The 19,989-nt window shown below is 43.3% G+C and overlaps 1 protein-coding gene across 1 annotated transcript in view; it reads right to left on the reverse strand.

Moving 5' to 3' along the window:
- The window catches only part of SBSPON (somatomedin B and thrombospondin type 1 domain containing), a 33,811-nt gene extending 16,817 nt beyond the window's left edge, over positions 1 to 16,994 (reverse strand). Inside the window, exon 1 of the mRNA XM_073631798.1 lies at positions 16,391 to 16,994. Coding sequence (XP_073487899.1) covers positions 16,391 to 16,625 — 235 coding nt within the window. The 5' untranslated portion in view covers positions 16,626 to 16,994. The remainder of the gene's footprint in view (positions 1 to 16,390) is intronic.
- Between the last annotated feature and the right edge of the window lie 2,995 nt (positions 16,995 to 19,989).

The following is a 19,989-nucleotide window of genomic DNA, read 5'->3' on the forward strand; positions in this document are numbered from 1 at the left end:
TTGCTGTATTATCATGCTGCATTTAAACAGTAAAGTTATGTTAACCATCCTAAGCCTGGTCTGAAGTTATTGAAAGGGTTGTATGTTGGTTCTGGCATATTCCAAAGAACCTGGGTCTGTAACTGAACTATGGGGTGTGAAGTAATACTACTACAGAGGTTTATCTCAGCAAAGATAAGAAGAAGGGTGTAGTTGCTATGGGTAACCAAGCAAAGGAACAAGCTACAGCAACCAGTCGTTAGGCGTGGTACCTGGTAAGGTCCTCTGGTAACGAGAGGGCTGGTTTTCGGCCTCCCTTGCTAGCAGTCCATTTCACACAGCAACCGGGAGCAGACTAACATTACGGAGATCTAGAACGCTAGTGTCCCTTACTGTCCCAATGTTGTAATAAGAGAAGAACAAAGTGAGCCAATCACAGAAGCAGGGAATGCCATTTCTGGAGCAGTACAGTATGCAAAGTTTGGCATAATGACACATTTGGCATAATGAAAAGAAAGTATACGCCTGGGCAGACTTTTTGCTCTGCTTACTGGTGCCAGGAAGTGTCCTCAATACAGTCGGGGCAGCAGCCATGTTGCTGGAATTGGCTGATTTTCTGAATGAAGCAACCCCCCATGGCAGGGTAGGCTGAGTCCATGGCTAGTAATTGAGAAACATTAGGCACCATTCACTTTAGTTTGTTTATTGATCCAAACACAGAGGATTAGGATTAGGATTATTTGTAATTCTTTTGAATTACAAATAATTTCACATTGAGAGTGTGCCCTCCAACTAGAGTTTAAGGGCCACACCATACCTATTCTTTCCCTGGCCAGTGGTGTAGTCAGGGACAAAAAAAAAACTAAAAGATAGGCCACCTTGCTATTATCACTCTTCATTAATGTAGTTGTATTTACTTCTTCTATTGCTGCCATTAAAGTTGATAAAAATGTTCCTTTATTAAGCCTAGTGTGTTCTGGCCAGGCTCTTCACAAGCAGTATAAGGGAGGAAAATTATTTGTGTTAAGGTGCTACTAATTACTTTGGTATTCTACAACATGTCAGCCTAAAGCCTCGTACACACAATGAGAATATCAGACAACTGATCGTCCGTTTTGTATTGCATGCTAGTCTCATATCAAAAATGAAGAGGTTGCTAAACTTACAAAATTTCTCGTACGACAGAATACAACTTCGGAAGTGATGTAATGTGTTGTATTGTATTGTAATGTATTTTTTTCGTCTGATTTTTTTCAGATGAATAACTGTACTGATCAAAAGAAAATCGCACGATCTGGTATGGTACGAGAAAAAATTTTGTGTTTGTCCCTTCAGATAATTTTAGATAAACTGTAGTGATTGTGTGTATTAGGCTTTAATGTGATAAGATCTCTGTTTCCATTTTTCTTGTTGTATAGCTTGTCCTGGCCCTAATAAAACCCTTTGCTTTGTTACTGGTGTGTTGGTGAGTTTTCAGGTCTAGTTAAGGGTAGGTCACCACTGGGCAGGACTGGGGAATTCAACAAACTACCAGCTCCTCAGGGTGGCAATGCTACAGAATCAGCAACTGAATTTATTAGCAGTGGCAGAAAGTCATAGATGTCTACAGATTAAAATAGAACATTTTAATAGCTCCTTTAAAAGGCAACTACAACATAAAAAAATATGATAGTGGGAGAAATGTACATAGTGTAAATTTCATAAATAGTTCATTTCAAGGCTCAGCCATCATCTAATCTCTTGTTACATTGGGTAACATTGAGGACGTTAAAAACTTTTGGAGATACAATCTACAGTCAAACGCCTTTGTTGCTGGCACTCTCTAATCTGCCGCCACCTTATTTTGACTGCTTTACAATTTGTGGATTTAGAACAGAGCAAATTCTTCTCATCTCGTCAGGCTGAAATTCCTGTAACAGCTTCCAATCAAACTTTATCTAATCCTTTGCCAAGATTTTCTGTTTGTCATTTTCTAGCTCTGTCAAAACCAAACAGTAGCTAGTTGTGCAATGCTGTACCGTGTATGTAGGCGAAATACAGTCCTTCCCTAGGTTCTTGTTGTGTACCATCACATATCTAAGAGGCTTTGTGGTTTACACTCCCGTCAAACTGAGAAATTCAAATTACATGAAAGAGACAGTCTTTACTGTGAACCAGGCTGCAAACACATTCCACGCTTTAGAAGCAAGTAACATATCCATCTCAATCTTAAACAGAAGAACAGGCTCATAGACTTTACAGTCCTCCCACTGCCAGGTCATACAGTGTGAGCTCTCTGCTTTCCTTCTGATGGGTAGAGATCCACCTGAGGGGGAAGTTGGCATGGTTCATTCCCTAAATGTCTGCACCGGTTCCAACCATAACCTGGTGGATGATCTGCAGTAGCATTTGGATACTTCTGAGGGGCACCTTTCTCTTCAGTGCTTTATTCTACAACCTTCCCATAGACCTGTAACACAGGGTGGCGCCCTGGCTGAAGCACATGGCAATGAATTCACATGATATGTTACATACCAGCTCTCAGATCATCCCACAAAACCTCTCATCTCCAACCAGAAAATAGAATAAATGTTTGCACTGCTGTGACAAACAATGGGGACAAGCACAACCACTGCAGTTTCACAATTAAAAGGTTCAGCTTCAAAAGGGCTTGTATTTAAATACGGGCATTTTCTACTCCCCTTATTCCCCACTTTAATTTCCATCTGAAAATAACAGTGGTCCAGAAGAGATCCAGCAATCTGATTATTTTATAATAATGTCATAATTATAGAAACTGCATGTTGTTGGGAGGTCTGGTCCTGAACACGTTTGTGAATGTGGATTTTGTAACCTTAACCAAGAAAGCAGACTGTTGTAGTTCAAGTTATCTTTAATAAGTGGCAGATTCATATGTATATATAATTGACCAAGTCATAATTCAATATATGGTGCTCCATAGTTCTCCAAAATGTAGTGTTGACTGCAACCATTCTGTCAGAAACAAAGAGGAGGCAAGGGAGCAAAGAGAGAAAGGGGAGAAACTAGGGGAAAGAATCAAGGTTGGGAAAGAGAGTGTGCATGGGGCAGTGGCCAGGTTCTATGTCATGATGATGCAAAGCAAGTTTTACAAATCGGGGAGGGGAACACAGAGCATTTCACCACCCCATCAGAGTCAATTAGAGGCAAGTGATTTAAATGGCTGTGTAAAGATAACCCAGGGGCTCTATTGAGCAATGTATTAAGGCTCCATCACACTTGTATGACTCCAAAGTTGCGCTGACTTTGACTAGTGCATTTTTGATGCGACTTTGGATAGGTGTGACTTGGATACGACTTTGGCTTTGACCAGTGATAATGGACACCTGTTGCACAACTGTTGCATTGTATAACATTCAGGAACTACTTTCATGCAACCTTTGAGAGTTAACATTGAAGTCTATGGCCATCAAGTTGCATGAAAGTCAGACCAAAGTAGTGCATGAACTATTATGAAGTCGCTGCAACTTTAAGTCGCACATATATGAATGGTTACCATTGGAAAACATAGGGAACGACTTGTCATGCAACTTTGATGTCAAAAGTTGCATGACAAGTCACACAAGTGTGAATGGAGCCTTACCCTGAGTGTCATGGTGATAAGATGTCAGGTTTTCCATCCTCATCAGAAGACAAAGTTTAGCAACCCATGTTCTAATCTGGGGCACAATGGTAGATTACTAATGTCTAGGAATTATGGTAAGCATCGACGCAGCAAGAAAAAAAATGAAGCCACGTCTTGGATATCATGGCATAAGGGCCTGTAGGGATAGTCATTAAATCAGCTTTGGGTATTAGGGATTATAGTCTCAGTGACCTGCAGATTTTTATCGCAGGTCTTTTCCCAGAAGGGTTAAATATGGGAACAGTCCTACCATGTATGTAACATGGTGGCCAGAGAGAAGTCATACCCCCATCAGGAAGAATGAGCTGTTCATTTAGGTTGCATTCACACCTTTCAGGAAGGTGGGCAAAAAGGCGTGTTTCTGCCCGTGTTTCCAGAAACACATTAAAAATGCACCAAAATGTATATCGCGCTGGCGGTGACACTATTTCTTAATGGCACCCCAAATGCAGGTAGCAGTCATGCGTGTGTCATGTGAAAAATGTGCCAAAATCAAAAAACATGCTTGGCTCACTGCCAAAAAAAGAGCTACTTTGGAGTGTTTGTTGCGTGGAGAGCATCCCATACAAGTGAATAGTCTGCCTTATGCTGTCACATGACAAAAGCACAAGAAAAGTGGAACAGCGCAAAGGTGTGAATGCAGCTTTAGTAATTCCTGAGTTGCTTGTTTTCTGGTATGTATTAACTGTAAACTGAAAATTAGAGGGGCTAGAAGCGCATATGTATTTTCATCATTCACCTTTTGATACTGGAAAGTCTTTCTAAAGCCTTTATATATAGGCAGGCAACTGAAAACATATTTTAAAATGCTGAAATACTACATGCCTATATTACATGACTCTATTGCTGCTCATTTGCTTGTTTTTTTTTTTTTTTTTATGCTCTGTTATCTATTAAATGTAACACAGCACTGCGAACATCTAAAAACCGCAATGCCCAAGGCTTTATAAAGAAAAATACGCCAAAAACATCTCATAAACCCACTCCCAAAAACTCTTCTCTAATATGTTTATCAGGACATTTAATTAGAAAATAAGTGAATAACACCCACCACATTTTCTCTTTCCCCTAGAGCCTTCGATTAAGAATTTCAATTAATTGAGGCTGCAAATTGTTTTGCAGTTCATTAGAGCATTGAAGTCAAGTACTCCAAGAAATTTGTTCCCCGAATTTCATTGTGGTTACACTTTTTAAAATTCAGAATTCATATAAACAAAAAGTGAATTGACATTTTATGATGGGTGTGTTCATGTCAAAAAAGATGTATGAAATTTGTGCTGGCATATCTGTTTTACTTTTTAATTAAAAGCTGAACTCCATTTAAACATCTACATATACAGTTGAACTACAGATATGGGAGCTATTTTAGTTGCCAAAGGATTTATAATTCTGTCCTGCCACATTTGCAGACTGCAACTTTATTTTTCTTAATAATCTTCCAGCTTGCATGTTATAGCGCAGGGATATGAAATTAGCAGACCTCCAGCTGTTGCAGAACTACAAGTCCCATGAGGCATAGCAAGACTCTGACAGCCACAGGAATGACACCCAGAGGCAGAGGCATGATGGGACTTGTAGTTTTTCAAAAGCTGGAGGTCCGCTAATTGCATATCCCTGTTATAGCGGATGTTTAGGAAACACTCTGATTCTGGATCATTGATGAAGACTGGAGCTGTCAGTGCCAGCCTGATCTGACAGCTTGTAGTCACCCATTGTGGTGCCTTCTAGCTGTCAAAAAGAGTGAGTAGATTTACGTTTCACCAGCATAGGACAATGAGAAGGGTCATTTTAAACTGCAGAGAGTAGTAGTTACTGGTCGTGACAACTCGGCATAGGTATCCTTCAGTTTAAAACTGTGAAGGTTCAGAATGGCTGCTCCTGGAACAGGAAAAGCTGAGTACACAGAACAAAGGGTTATGGGGCGTACACACGGTCGGACTTTTTGGCTACAAAAGTCCGACAGCCCGTCCGACAAACTTTCGACGGACTTTTGGTGGACTTGCGCCAGACTTTCTAACGAACGGACTTGTCTACATACGATCACACAAAAGTCCGACGGATTCGTACGTGATGACGCACACCGGACTAAAATAAGGAAGTTGATAGCCAGTAGCCAATAGCTGCCCTAGCGTGGGTTTTTGTCCATCGGACTAGCATACAGACGAGCGGATTTCTGGGTCCGGCGGAGTTACGACGTAAAGTTTTGAAGCATGTTTCAAATCTAAAGTCCGTCAGATTTGCGACTGGAAAAGTCCACTGAAAGTCCGGGGAAGCCCATACACGATCGGATTGTCCGCCGGATTTGGTCCGTTGGCGTCCGTTGGACTTTTGTAGCCGAAAAGTCCGACCGTGTGTACGCCGCATTAGTTCTAATCAACCCAGATGAATAAGGGAGAATAAAGTTTTACTTTAGGGGGGCAGATTAAGTGTTTTGGTGGCCATACAAACATCGAAAATGTTTGGTTGGCCTTTTCAAACAGGAATTTTCGATCTAAAGTCAACAACCTATTCGGTCAATATGACACCCGATTGATAGTTAAGATTGTAACTTATGATCATAAGTTATCAGTCAAATCTCTGTTTCCACCATGTAATCTCATATCAGGGTGCTGATCAAGGGTAGAGCCAGTACTCCTGTAATGGGCCCCATCAGTTTCACAGGGACCCCAGAGACAGAAAGGGGATGCTATAAATACCTTTGGCCCAGGTACTGTGGCTCCCAGTGTTTATAAAATAATTCTGCAGCAGGGGCCAGGGGCAGAGGTAATTATTTATCCATTTACAGGAGCAGGCAGAGTAATCCTCTGTGCTGCAGGCTCTTGGCAATTTAATTAAAGTTCCGACCTATTTTTCTGTATCAATCCACTGGGGCAGGCCAGAACTTTAATTTCATTGTTAGGAGCCTGGGCACAGAGGATTACTCCACCTGGTCCAGAAAATGTGTAAATAGTCCCCTCTCTATTGCTGCTGTTGAATGAATGAAACCCAGGGAACCTTTATTTAATTGCTGTAAGCTGAGGCTTGCAAAATTAATGTGCATGCACAATAAGGTATTTTAGGTCCCTTCTCTGTGTACAGTGGGCTCTGTCAGACAGGCTGTATGTGGCCCCACGATTTCCAGTAGTGGTCCTGATCTGATCTATTGAAATACTAATGAATTGATTAACAAAATATCGCAGTGCTACTGCCGATTGATGTAAAACAATCAATAGGATTTAACCTTGGCCAATCAACTCATTTTGATTGAATCCAATTATAATTGAGTCTAAATTGATCAAAAGAGAAGTTATAGCTGTTTGATTGTTTGTGGATTTGATTGTTTTGATTGAATCGCACATCTATTGGATAAAAAAAGTCTTCTCTTGAAGAGCACCAAGCATCGCTACCAGCTGACATGGTGGAGTGTGTAAGATATTGAGGTAGATTTACTAAAGGCAAATAGACTGTGTACCTTGCAAGTACAGTTGCACTCATTTTCCTTAGTAAATGTGGTGAAGGTTCACTTTGTAAAGTATACAGAATACCCAATCAGGTGCAAGGAAAACATTTTTGCTTGCACATGATTGGATGATGAAAATCAGCAGAGTTTTCCACATTTACTAAGCTATGGGGAAAGTGAGTGCAACTGCACTTGCAGAATGCATAGTTTGTTTGCCTTTAGTAAATCCACCCCAGTATGTCCCCCAGTGTCCATTACCAAGACTTACAGTACATCATGATTATGTTCTGCAGTCATGTAGGAGGATTTAACCGCAGCATCTCGTGGGGACGTAGGCATCAGACATTCCCAAAAAAGGTTACAATGGGGCAAGCCTAATATGCTAATATACTAAGCAGATTGTGCTTTTTACAGCAAATTTTGCTTAAATGTTAGGGTGTTACTAAACCCACAACAGTAAAAATCAGTCTGTATATACACTAAAGCATGCTTGTTATACTCACTGTGGAACCTAAAGGGTTAATCCTCCGCATTGTGTTTGATCCTGTCTTCTCTGATCCCCCCTTCTTCTACTGTCCCCAATCCATCTGCTGATAAGACCGAGCCTTTGGAGTCACTCTGCACATGCTCAGTTTGATGTGTTTTGCTAGAGAGTTTTTTTTGGGTTTTTTTCTTGGGGGGTGCATGTGATCGGCACAGGGCCTATCAGCACTGTCCAGACAGAGGGTCAGGGGTCCTGCAGCCTAATAAGACAGTCAGAGTAGAATGAAAACTCCTTCTACAAGCTTTAACCAGACACTGACAGAAGGCACAAGACTGCTATATACTGCTGATGAGAAAAGATATTTAGCAGTGTATATTTACTAAAATCATTACATTTCCATGTTCTGTGTACAGTGGGATACCAGATATAGTGAATACAGGGTCATGGATTTAGTAACACTTTAAGTGATAGGAATTCATGTCTGGAATGGGTTAAGGCATTATAGACTGAATTTGCACTGTTTTGTTTAGGTAACACATGCAGCAAGCACATTATGCACATTTAAAAGGCACACCAATGCTCCTTTCCAGTGTACCGGCAATGTGGCACACTGCAGCAGATGGTAAAACACTACCATGGGTTGTGTTGAATTGCTTTTGCCTTGCTAAAAATGGTGCATGGACTGTTTTTTGTGTATGTTGGTGAATAAGGCAGCTCATTCAAATGAATAAACTGCCTTAACACAGCACACAATAAAAATGTGTATGTTCAATGAAACGCACCACAACGCAATGGTGTAAATGGTGCCTTTGGTTTTAGGTTAAGTGTTAACAGATCAGGCAGAGGGAAGGTTAAGTAGTACGGCTTGTTTTAATGTTAAAGAGAGACCCTTGGCAACAAGTAGCCACCCTGTCATCAGAGGGTTCTAGTAACTTTAGTTCCCCTGGGCAATAGCTCTGCCTTGGTTATTTTGTAGTTTTCTTCACTTGGTTTATTCCCTAGGTTTAGGATTGCTGCTGTTCCCTGCTGCCGTCACTCGGTGTCACTGGCACTCAGGGTAATAGTCATGGGGGCAATAAAAATCTGGTGCTATTGAGCATTTATGTCCCCTCTGGCAACCACTAGGAGGTTCATGGCCAGTAGTGTATGCTGGGCAAGCATATAAATGTTTGGGGAGTGGTCTGGTGAGCCCTCTATCCCTGGCTATGGCCTGGGGTGGTGTGTGTGCAGAAGAGCTTTTGCTTTGTAGGCCTGAGATCTGTTTGGGCATAGCACAGAATTCCCCAAGCTGGCCTGCCTGGCAGGGGCGTTGCTAGGGGGTGGCTATTGGGGCTATAGCCCCGAATCTGGAGCCCATAGCCCCGAGTCTCTTGCCGCAGGGTCCCTGCCTAACCAGCGGGTTGCGGCTGCTACGGCAGGCGGCCTGGCTGCATGAGAGAGGCGGAGGACAGGAAAGAAGCGAGCTCTTCACAGCCGGGCTTCTTCAATTTGGGAGCGAGGTGTGGCAAGCAGCAGAGAAATGACATAATCTCTCACTGTCCACCACAAATCGGGGCTCTTCCACCCTCACAGCACGGTCATCATGGAGCTCCACTTTGCAGCCAGACCCCCTTGCTTCAATGTCGGAGGTGACATCATCTCTCACTGCCCACCCCGCATCACCACTCTCCTGGTCTGGACCAGTGCTGTCAGCCTGCCACCAATGCAGCGTCAATGCACATTTGGTGGCACTGGCTGGCATGGCAAGTGACAATCCACACCAGTTGGCAAGTGACAACCCACATCTGGTGGCCGGTGACGTGGCAAGTGACAATCTGAAAATGGTGACAGGAGACGTGGCAAGTGACAATCCACATCTGCTGCCAGGTGAAAGTGGCAAGTGACAATCCACCTCTGGTGGCAGGCGACATGGCAAGTGACAATCCACATCTAGTGGCAGGTGACAGTGGCAAGTAACACGCTGCATCTGGTGACAGGCGACGGTGGCAAGTGACATGCTGCATCTGGTGGCAGGAGATGTGGCAAGTGACACATCCAGGGCTCCCACTGATTCTGCAGTATGGTGAGTTGAACCACTTCATTATATATTAGAATGTAACAATAGAAATAATGCACTTCAATCACCCTGACACCATATCAACCATTATGCCATGATGACTGATGCACCAGCCATCGCCCGTGAAAAATTGCTTACCACTGGTCTCCCCCCCCGCGGGCATGCAAAAAGGTTGGTGACCGCTGCTATGGGCTCTAGCCCCAGATCTTTTGAAGACCTAGCAACTCCCCTGCTGCCTGGTAAAAGAGGGTACAGGACCCAAGGTGGAGAACCAGGGTAAGATGTCCTGCTGTAGACGGATGGAGTCTGCTCACAAAGGATACTGGTATTCCTTTGGAGGTAGGATGCTTAATGGCCCACCATGCAAGAGTTAGCAGGGTTGGGTTGACAGTAAGGTTTAGGATTTTAATTTAACAATAGGCTCCTTTTTGACATGTGAAATGTTACTGAACTGGAATGTCACTTGGAGACAATGATCTAGCTGTGGATAATATGTGCATCTATGCAGGAGATTCCTGGTAGATCTGGATAATGATAATGTTGAATCCGTAGAATCGGGAATCATGGAATAGAAGTACTATTTATGTAAATAATGTACAAGAAAATACCTGACCACAAAAGCTGGACTGAGGCTGGGTTCACATTATTGAGAATTGGATGTGGGTTTCTCCGCATCCAATTCGCATAACAGGAGAGTATGACCGGCTCTCAATGGAGCAAATGAGACCTGTGCATCTTTGGCTCCATTTCAGGTCCGAATTCAGCCAAAAATTCAGACCTGAAATGGTGAACGGGTACCCACAGGACCCTCTGCTGTGCCCCGCGGCCACATATAGTGTGAACCCAGCCTAATAGTCACTGCCACCCTACTGTAAAGTTCAGCCATGGCCTGGCCAGCTGTCATTTTCTACACACCTTTCTCTATTTTAGCGCTTCTGTGTCCCTGTCCATAATATTTTCCATAGTTTACTATAACTTGCACAGAAAGTAAGGGAAATCTTTGCCAATGGTGATACAGACAGGACTAAAAACCTAACAGAGGTTCTAACAGTTTTTTTATACCAGGAATCTGCAAACTTTCTACACAAAGGACCAGTTTACTGTCCTTCAGATTTAAGGGGGGCAAGGAATCTGCAAACTTTCTACAAAAAGGGCCAGTTTGCTGTCCTTCAAACTTTAGGGGGGCAAGAAATCTGCAAATGTTCTACATAAAGGGCCAGTTTACTGTCCTTCAGACTTTAGGGGGGCAAGACTAGGGCCAATGTGAGTGGAAAATGTCCTGGCATCCATTGGGAATAAACAATGAACTATCGTTGGTGTCAGTGGAAGGAATAGTGCCCTTTCATTGGAGTCAATGGAAGGAATTCTGCTCCATTGTTGGTGTCAATGGAAGGAATTCTGCCCCATTGTTGGTGTCAATGGAAGGAATTCTGCCCCATTGTTGGTGTCAATGGAAGGAATTCTGCCCCATCGTTGATGTAAGTGGGAGGAATTCTGCCCCATTGTTGGTGTTAATAGAAGGAATTTTGCCCCATCGTCAATGTCAGTGGAATAATTTCTGCCACTTTATTGGTGTCAGTGGGAGGAATAGTGCCCCATTGTTGGTGTCAGTAGATGGAATAGTGCCCCAAGGGCCAGATAAGGGCACGCAAAGGGCCACAGTTTGCAGACCGCTGCTCTATACCATACAAAGCTACTAAGAAGTGTTAAAAGATGAAGTTTAATCTGTCTTCTCTGGTGCCCTAGTTCCTATATTTGCCCCCCCCCCCCATCCCATCCCATCAACATGGTAAATAAAACGTCAAATAATTCCCTTCCGTTTTCATAACATACCTTATTTTAGACCCAGTGGTGGCATCACGTGCTTCTCTATGCAGAGAGATTATGGCTGTTGGCCATCTGAATGCTGTACATAGCTTCCTGGAAACATAGTACCCATAGTACATAGTACTCCGCCTCAGTACTCTCTCAAGAGCAGGCTGGCTTTCAGGAGGAGTTATGCAAATGTCAAAATGCCTTGATGGGTGGATGTAATTCCAGAGGAGTGGGCATTCCTAGGCAGGCTGCATTTACATACAGACTGCCCTAGGTAACACCCACATGCGTTGCTAAGCCTCCACAACTGAAAGAAGTGAAATACAATGAATAAAAGGTGCGGGCTGGGGAATGAAGGGCTGGATGATGCTGACACAACCACAAAATGAGGCAGGTTCTATCTGACTTGCTGCAGCTTCTAATGTACACTGTCTAAATCTCACAGTGTGCAGTAAGGACATTTGGAGAGGAGTCTTCAACTGTGCAAGACTGAAGTTAAGGCTGGACTTCCACTTTAATGGCCCGTACACACGGTCGGATTTTCCGATGGAAAATGTCCGATCGGAGCGTGCTGTCGGAAATTCCGACCGTGTGTAGGCTCCATCGGACATTTTCCATCAGATTTTCCGACACACAAAGTTGGAGAGCAGGAAATAAAATTTTCCGACAACAAAATCCGTTGTCGGAAATTCCGATCATGTGTACACAAATCCGACGGACAAAGTGCCACGCATGCTCAGAATAAATAAAGAGATGAAAGCTATTGGCCACTGCCCCGTTTATAGTCCCGACGTATGTGTTTTACGTCACTGCGTTCAGAACAATCGGATTTTCCGACAACTTTGTGTGATCGTGTGTATGCAAGACAAGTTTGAGCCAACATCCGTCGGAAAAAATCCTAGGATTTTGTTGTCGGAATGTCCCAGTGTGAAGTTTCTGTCTGCTTTTATGAATGTTAGTTACAATTCTAATTAGTACTTGACAAAATTTCCTCCAGCAATCCCTTTAATTATTACACAAGCCTAATTGGCTAGCATCTCATCTTGTGTATTATTTCCAGCATTTTTTTTTCTTATTGCATCTATAGAAGAAAGTAAGAAAACCAGTGTGCAATCAAGAATAGGGGGAAATTAGTCATTTCATAAAATACAAAGGTCAAGCCTGATCCACCCAGATGAATCTATAAGAAGGAATTTCTGATTGTTTCCTATCTTCCTGTATTACTTCTCATGTCGTAATGCAGCCCACACAAGTTCAGTAAACATTCAGAGACACTCAGGAAGCCCGGGGTTCTTGAGGAATAGAACAGCCAAGGGCAGGCAATGCTGGGTCTTGGAGTCCTATAGCAGCTATAAGTCCATAGGCTTTATGTGGTACACTGTTGCCCCTATTCTTCTTCTACAGTGAAGGAAAAAGGTATTTGATCCCCTGCTGATTTTGTATGTTTGCCCACTGACAAATAAATGATCAGTCTATAATTTTAATGGTAGGTTTATTTTAACAGTGAGAGACAGAACAACAACAAAATCCAGAAAAAAGCATTTCAGAAAAGTTATAAATTGATTTGCATGAGTGAAATAAGTATTTGACCCCTTCACAAAACATGACTTAGTACTTGGTGGCAAAACCCTTGTTGGCAATCACAGAGGTTCGACGTTTCTTGTAGTTGGCCACCAGGTTTGTACACATCTCAGGAGGGATTTTGTCCCACTCCTCTTTGTAGATCCCCTCCAAGTCATTTAAGCGGACCTTCAGTCATTTTTTCACCTTTCCATCTATTAAATCTTCTGCCCTTGTTGTTTTAACTTTGGATAGTAAAACATTTTTTTTCTGCCAGTAAATACCGTATTTATTGGCGTATAACACGCACTTTTTTCCCCTTAAAATCAGGGGAAAATCGCGGGTGCGTGTTATACGCCGATCCCTTTCGATCTTGAGCTGACAGATATTCAAAATCGCCGACCGTGATTTGAAAATGGCGCCGCCGGCGCCGAAATACACAGAGCCGGTCCTCGACTCTTCTCGGCCACTTTCGGCTTCACTCGAGCGCCGCCCGAACCTAGCCGAGTATACTCGGCTAGGTTCGGATAGCCTCGCTCACAGTCATGCCCATCCCGGGTGGGACTACGAGTGGAGCCGAAAGTGAACGAGAGCCGCCGAGAAGAGCCGAGGACCGGCTCTGTGTATTTCGGTGCCGGCGGCGCCATTTTCAAATTGCGGTCAGCGATTTTGAAGCTCAGGATTGCAGGGGATCACAGGATTTTCAAACTGCGAGCTGCAAGGCTGCACTGGGGCAAGGCTGCACTGGGATAAGGCTGCAATGGACACTGGGGAAGGCTGCACTGACAAGGCTGCACTGACAAGGCTGCACTGACATGGCTGCACTGGGGCGAGGCTGCACTGAGAAGGCTGCAATGATGGGCATTTAAATGTAAGTTTTTTTTCCCTTAAACTTCCCTCCTAAAAGTTTTTTCTTCCTTAAAATTCCCTCCTAAACTTGGGGTGCGTGTTATACGCCGGTGCGTGTTATACGCCGCTAAATATGGGTACCTTATACAGCCCACTTCCTGTTTCTTGTCTGGTAAAAAGCCTAGGCTTATGACATCATGCACAGCTCTCTCACTCTTGTGAGAGTTTGCCAGGAAGGGAGGGGGGATGAGTCATAAGAGGGCCAATGAGAGCTGCAGAGCTGGAGGTGTGCCGCTGTGTGTCTCTGTAAATCCAGGAAGTGAACAGGCAGCAGCTTCAGCTACCCACAGTTAAAATGGCTGCAGCCAGACTCAGTGGAGGGAGATTTCTGCAGCATATTTGGCAAGTACAGTATCACAGTATTTATAAAATAATATGCAAAGTTGTTGGGGGGAAGCTTCAGAATGGCAAAGATGTTTTTATTACAAATTATGTGAGCAGACTGCAGTTCCTCGTTAAGGTTTCGAAGGCTCATGTTTGGTAACTCAAACCTTCAGCTCTCTCCACATATGACTGTATGTTCTGGGTCATTGTCATGCTGGAATACCCATCCACGACCCATTTTCAATGCCCTGGCTGAGGGAAGAATGTTTTCACCCATGATTTGACGGTACATGGGCCCCATCCATCGTCCCTTTGATGTGGTGAAGTTGTCCTGTCCCTTTAGCAGAAAAACACTCCCCGAAGCATAATGTTTCCACCTTCATGTCTGACGGTGGGGATGGTGTTCTTGGGGTCATAGACAGCATTCCTCCTCCTCCAAACACGGCGAGTTGAGTTGATGCCAAAGAGCTCAATTTTGGTCTCATCTGCCCAAAACACTTTTACCCAGTTCTCCTCTGAATCATTCAGATGTTCATTAGCAAACTTCAGATGGGCCTGTACATGTGCTTTCTTGAGCAGGGGAACCTTGGGGGCACTGCAGGATTTCAGTCTTTCACATAGTAGTGTGTTACCAATTGTTTTCTTGGTGACTATGGTCCCAGCTGCCTTGAGATCATTGACAAGATCCTCCTGTGTAGTTCTGGGCTGATTCCTCACCGTTCTCATGATCATTGAAACTCCACGAGGTGAGATCTTACATGGAGCCCCAGACCAAGAAAGATTGACAGTTATTTTGTGTTTCTTCCATTTGTAAGTAATCACACCAACTGTTGTCACCCTCTCACCAAGCTGCTTGGCCCTTGGCCCATTCCAGCCTTGTGAAGGTCTAAAATCTTGTCCCTGACATCCTTGGACAGCTCTTTGGTCTTGACCATAGTGGAGAGATTGGAATCGGATTGATTGCTTTTGTGGACAGGTGTCTTTTATACAGGTAACAAGCTGAGATTAGGAGTACTCCCTTTAAGTGCCGGTTCACACAGGGGCGACTTGTCAGGCGACCTAGCCGCCTGACAAGTCGCGTCCCGTTCTGTACTACGGAACCATTCTAATAGGAGCGATTCAAGTCGCTCCGACTTAGAAAAAGGTTCCTGTAGTATTTTTGGGGCGACTTCAGGCGACTTGCATTGACTTCTATACAGAAGTCGTTTTGCAAGTCGCCGCTGAAGTCGTGTGCAGGTCTCGGTGAGGTGAGGCGACCTGCAAGTCGTGCCGCCCCTGTGTGAACCGGCACTAAGAGAGTGCTCATTACCTGTATAGAAGACACCTGGGAGCCAGAAATCTTGCTGATAGGGGATCAAATACATATTTCACTCATTAAAATGCAAATCAATTTATAACTTTTTAGAAATGTGTTTTTCTGGATATTTTGTTGTTCTGTCTCTCACTGTTAAAATAAACCTACCATTAAAATTATAGGCTGATTATTTCTTTGTCAGTGAGCAAACGTACAAAATCAGCAGGGGATCAAATACTTTTTTCCCCTCACTATACAGTAATGTCTAGTACACACAATGAAAAAATTGGACGAAAAATAACGCATTAGTCCGATAATCTCATCATTAGTACACAGCTTTTGAGAGCAAATTATTACAGTTTATGATAAATATCTGAAGGGACAAGCACAAAACATTTTCACATATGATAACAGAACAAACAATTATTAATTAAAAGTATTTGTCCGTAAAAATTGGAGTGACCAAGACCGCGCATGCTCGGAAATGAAAGAATACATTGCAATACAATACAATACATTACATCATTGTGGGAAGTTTTATTCTGTCTTACGAGAATTTTCAGAACTCTAGTAACCAATTGTTTTCGATATGAGACTAGCGATAATTATTCTGAGTAATCAGTGTGACTTGGATAACTCCACTCAAATGGTCACACCCAACCTTAGTCAAGGCACTCTTTTCTGATTCCTTTTAAAAAAAATTTAACATGCTGCCATCAAAAACAAATAAAAAAACTCAAATTGTCACGTCTTGGCAATCTTTGGCTACCATGCCTTCATTGAAATTGTAAATCCCCAACATGTGGAGATTCATGGAATTTCTAATATTAATTTAAAATAACTATTCATAAATACACAATTATGGCTCTTCCATAAATTCACCTTACCTGGGCATGCTTGCGGGTAATCATAACAGCAATCCATAGCAGACTGGCAAAGTTGGTCACAGTAACATGTTCCATGGGTCCTGTCCATCCTCCAGCCCTGGCTAACACATGTCGAATCTCTACCTTTACAGCACTTCCCAGCCTCCAAACACCCAGCCTCAGCTAAGCCAAGGAGTCCCATCAGACCCACCACAATCATCCAGACATATCTGCTTCTGTTGGTGCTCAGATCCATCACTGCACTACCACTCACAGTCCAGGCTGATAGAAATCTTCTCCTACTGAGCTGATTGCATTGACATTGTTGCTGCTGGGCTCACTTCTCTCCAATAGGTTCTTGCTGACTTCATCCACTAATAACTGTCATATTAATTTAAACCTAAAAGTATGGCTTGAGGTTCTCAGAGGAGAGCTTTGGCTTGTCCTTGGTCATCCAAACATCAGGAGTAAATAGCTGCAGACAGGAGGAGTTCCAGTACATGAATAGAAATGGATGTAGAGTGTTGAATGCAGGTGATGCGGCTTCCCCATACAGTGACAGTGAGTAGAGAGCGAGCAGAGTCCACAGCTGTCCCCTCCCAGACTTCACACAGCCTGCAGGAATGTCAGTGTTTGGCTGTTCCCCAATGCAGAGGAGATGTTGTGTGCGAGGCAATGGGATGAGCACAAGCACACATACCATCTCCCCTCCATCTAAATCATTCACCAGCCAGCCCTAAGTATATTTACATTTCTTTATATGTTCTATCATGTCTGTTATATTTACTATATGATGATTTTTATTTCTGATAATAGCCCATGGCTTAGCAATACTCCCTGGAATCCATAAAGAGTGTCATAGATATTCTTTAGAAACTTGTCTCGTGATAGAGAAGCTATTTGGAGAAGTTGGGAAAATAATGGAATCATATCAAATGTCAGTTCCAGAGCAACTTAAAGACAAGTTCTGCACTGCGTTGTTTCTAAAGCCTCGTACACACGATTGGATTTTCGGCAGGGAATTATGTGATGACAGACTGTTGGCCTAAAATCCGACCGTTAGTACGCTCCATCAGACAATTGTTGCCAGCTTTCCGCCAACAAATGTTGGATGACAGGCTAGTAAATTTTCGGCGGACAACGGTCTGTTGTCAGATTTTCCTATCGTCTGTACACAAGTCCGTCACATAAAAGTTGAAAGTACAAACACGCATGCTCAGAATCAATGCTCACCAAACACAACATTAGCAGAAGGTGCCCAAAGGATGGCGCTCAAGAGCTGAAATTCCTCGTAGTACGTCACTACGTTCATGTTCGACAATTGTGTATCGTTTGAATGTAAGACAAGTTCCTGGCACACGCCCTTCGCACAAAAGTCTGACGCTTTGTTGGCCAACAATCTGATCATGTGTACCAGGCTTAAGATGTGACACAATTAAAAGTTTATTCTAACATGGAATAGATCTTTTTTTACCTCCCACTTTCCTTATCATATATATATGGATATTTCTATATTATTTTTTTGCGTAATATTTGGTTTATAAAAAGAGTGGGATTAAATAACCCTACAGCCAATGTGGAGTTGAAGTTAACAGCACTGGCACTGACCACCAATGAAAAGTGCGTGGAGTTACCAGTACTGACACTTGCTATCAATAACAACATTGACACTAACCACTAGGGATTAGCTTTGGGTTAAGCATAGGTTTGTAGCGATCCCAACCTGTTTTCAGACATGACAAATAAAGAGGTGCAGTTTGTTTTGTTACGAATCAATATTGAGACAAAATTTTCGTTATTCGGATGTATACAAATCTCCGAATAAAAATAGTAACGAATTTCAACAAATCTGAAATACATTATAACAAAACAATGAAATTCACTAATTTTATTTGGATGTTTGAAGCATCAGCAGTAACGAATGTTCGGAATTCATTTGTGAATAGCTGGTTGTTATGGACGGGCAGCCACTGTGTCCTTAACAACTATGACTCATCTGCTGTCAGCTGGCTTCCTCGCAGAGAGCAGAATGTTAACAAAAGTAGAGCTGGTGTTAGAATTTAAAAAAAAAAAACAGTGTGGGTCTGGTCAGTGGCGTCTCCAGCTTTCATATTTAGGGGGGGCACATGGGGGGTCAGGGACAAAAAATAGGTGGGCAATATAAAATGCAAATAGATTGATCTATCTATCTATCTATCTATCTATCTATCTATCTATCTATCTATCTATCTATCTATCTATCTATATATTTTATCTATCCTGGGGCCCTTTACCCCTTTACTACGATCCCACAACGGACCTTTCACATGTTCTGCAATGAGCTCCCTTCCTACTGTATTGGGGCCCCCCCAGGGTGACAGAGAACAAGAGATATATGTCACCAGCATACCAAGAAAATATAAGGGTCCAAAGCAGTGGGAGAACTATCAGGGTTGCAAAGGTTGTCTTGCCACCGGGCCCTGGTGTTCTGCCACTGTGGGGTTCCCCAGCCTCCTCTTGCTATTGACAGCTCTGGTCTGGCATCTCTTAGAATTTACAGGCTAGTTCTCTTGTCCTAAGGACGGAAGAAATCAGTCTGTTTTTTCAGTAACTGAGAGTCCTGGTGGAGTCCTTCCTGCAACTCGCTCTTCTCCCTGCCAATGAGGATGCAGGGGAAGGAGCAGATCGGGCGGTCGTGGTTGTGTGAGCGCTTGCATTATGCAGTGTGAGCGAGCAGAGGGAGGGGGGAGGAATCACCCGCAGGTGCTGACTGGGGACGTTCTCCCTCTCAATAGAGACTGTGTTACCCCAGCGGTGGCCCGAGTAAGATGCGGCACATCCGATATGAATACAAACAAGAAGAAATGGCCTTTTTGTAAAAAAAAAAAAAAAAAAAAAAATTGAAAAAAAAAATAATTTTTTTTTTTGGGGGGGCACATGGTGGGGCCCAGCATAATGTTGGGGGGGTCAGGGCCCCCTCTGGCCCCCCCCTAGGGTCGCCATTGGGTCTGGTATGGATTTTGATAGGAACCCCACGCCAAAATAAAAAAAAAAATGGCTTGAGGTCCCCCTCAAAATCATACCAGATCCTTATCCCAGCATGCAGCTCAGCAGGCTGGGAAGGGGGGACGAGCGAGCCATACCAGACCACATGCCCTCAACATTGGGGAGGAGGGTTGCTTTGTTGATGAGGGCCTCTTCCCCACAACCCTAGCCTGGTGGTTGTGGGGGTTTGGGAGTAACTTATCGGAAACCCCTACTCATTCACCAAAAAAAAATGTGAAATGCAAATAAAAACAGTTTTTGACAGTTCCTTTATTTAAAAATCTAAATAAATATGTCCCCTGATGTAAATCCAGCGTCAATCACAATGAACGCCGGCCGCAGACCCACATTAAAAAAAAAATCCCCCCGCCTGTTCAGCTTCTTCTTTTTCTTTTCTACATTCTGGATTTGGATGAAGTAGTAAAGCAGATACCTTTGGACAGCAGCATTGTCAGTCTGGGGAGAGGGTAGTGTAATGCCCTGTACACACGACCGGTTTTGCCGCCGGAATAAACTCTGAAGGTTTTTACGACGGAGTTCCGACGGAATTCCGCTCAAGCTGTCTTTCATACACACGGCCACACCAAATTCCAACC

The sequence above is a fragment of the Aquarana catesbeiana genome, linkage group LG05, assembly GCF_042186555.1.
Source record: "Aquarana catesbeiana isolate 2022-GZ linkage group LG05, ASM4218655v1, whole genome shotgun sequence".
NCBI lineage: Eukaryota > Metazoa > Chordata > Amphibia > Anura > Ranidae > Aquarana > Aquarana catesbeiana.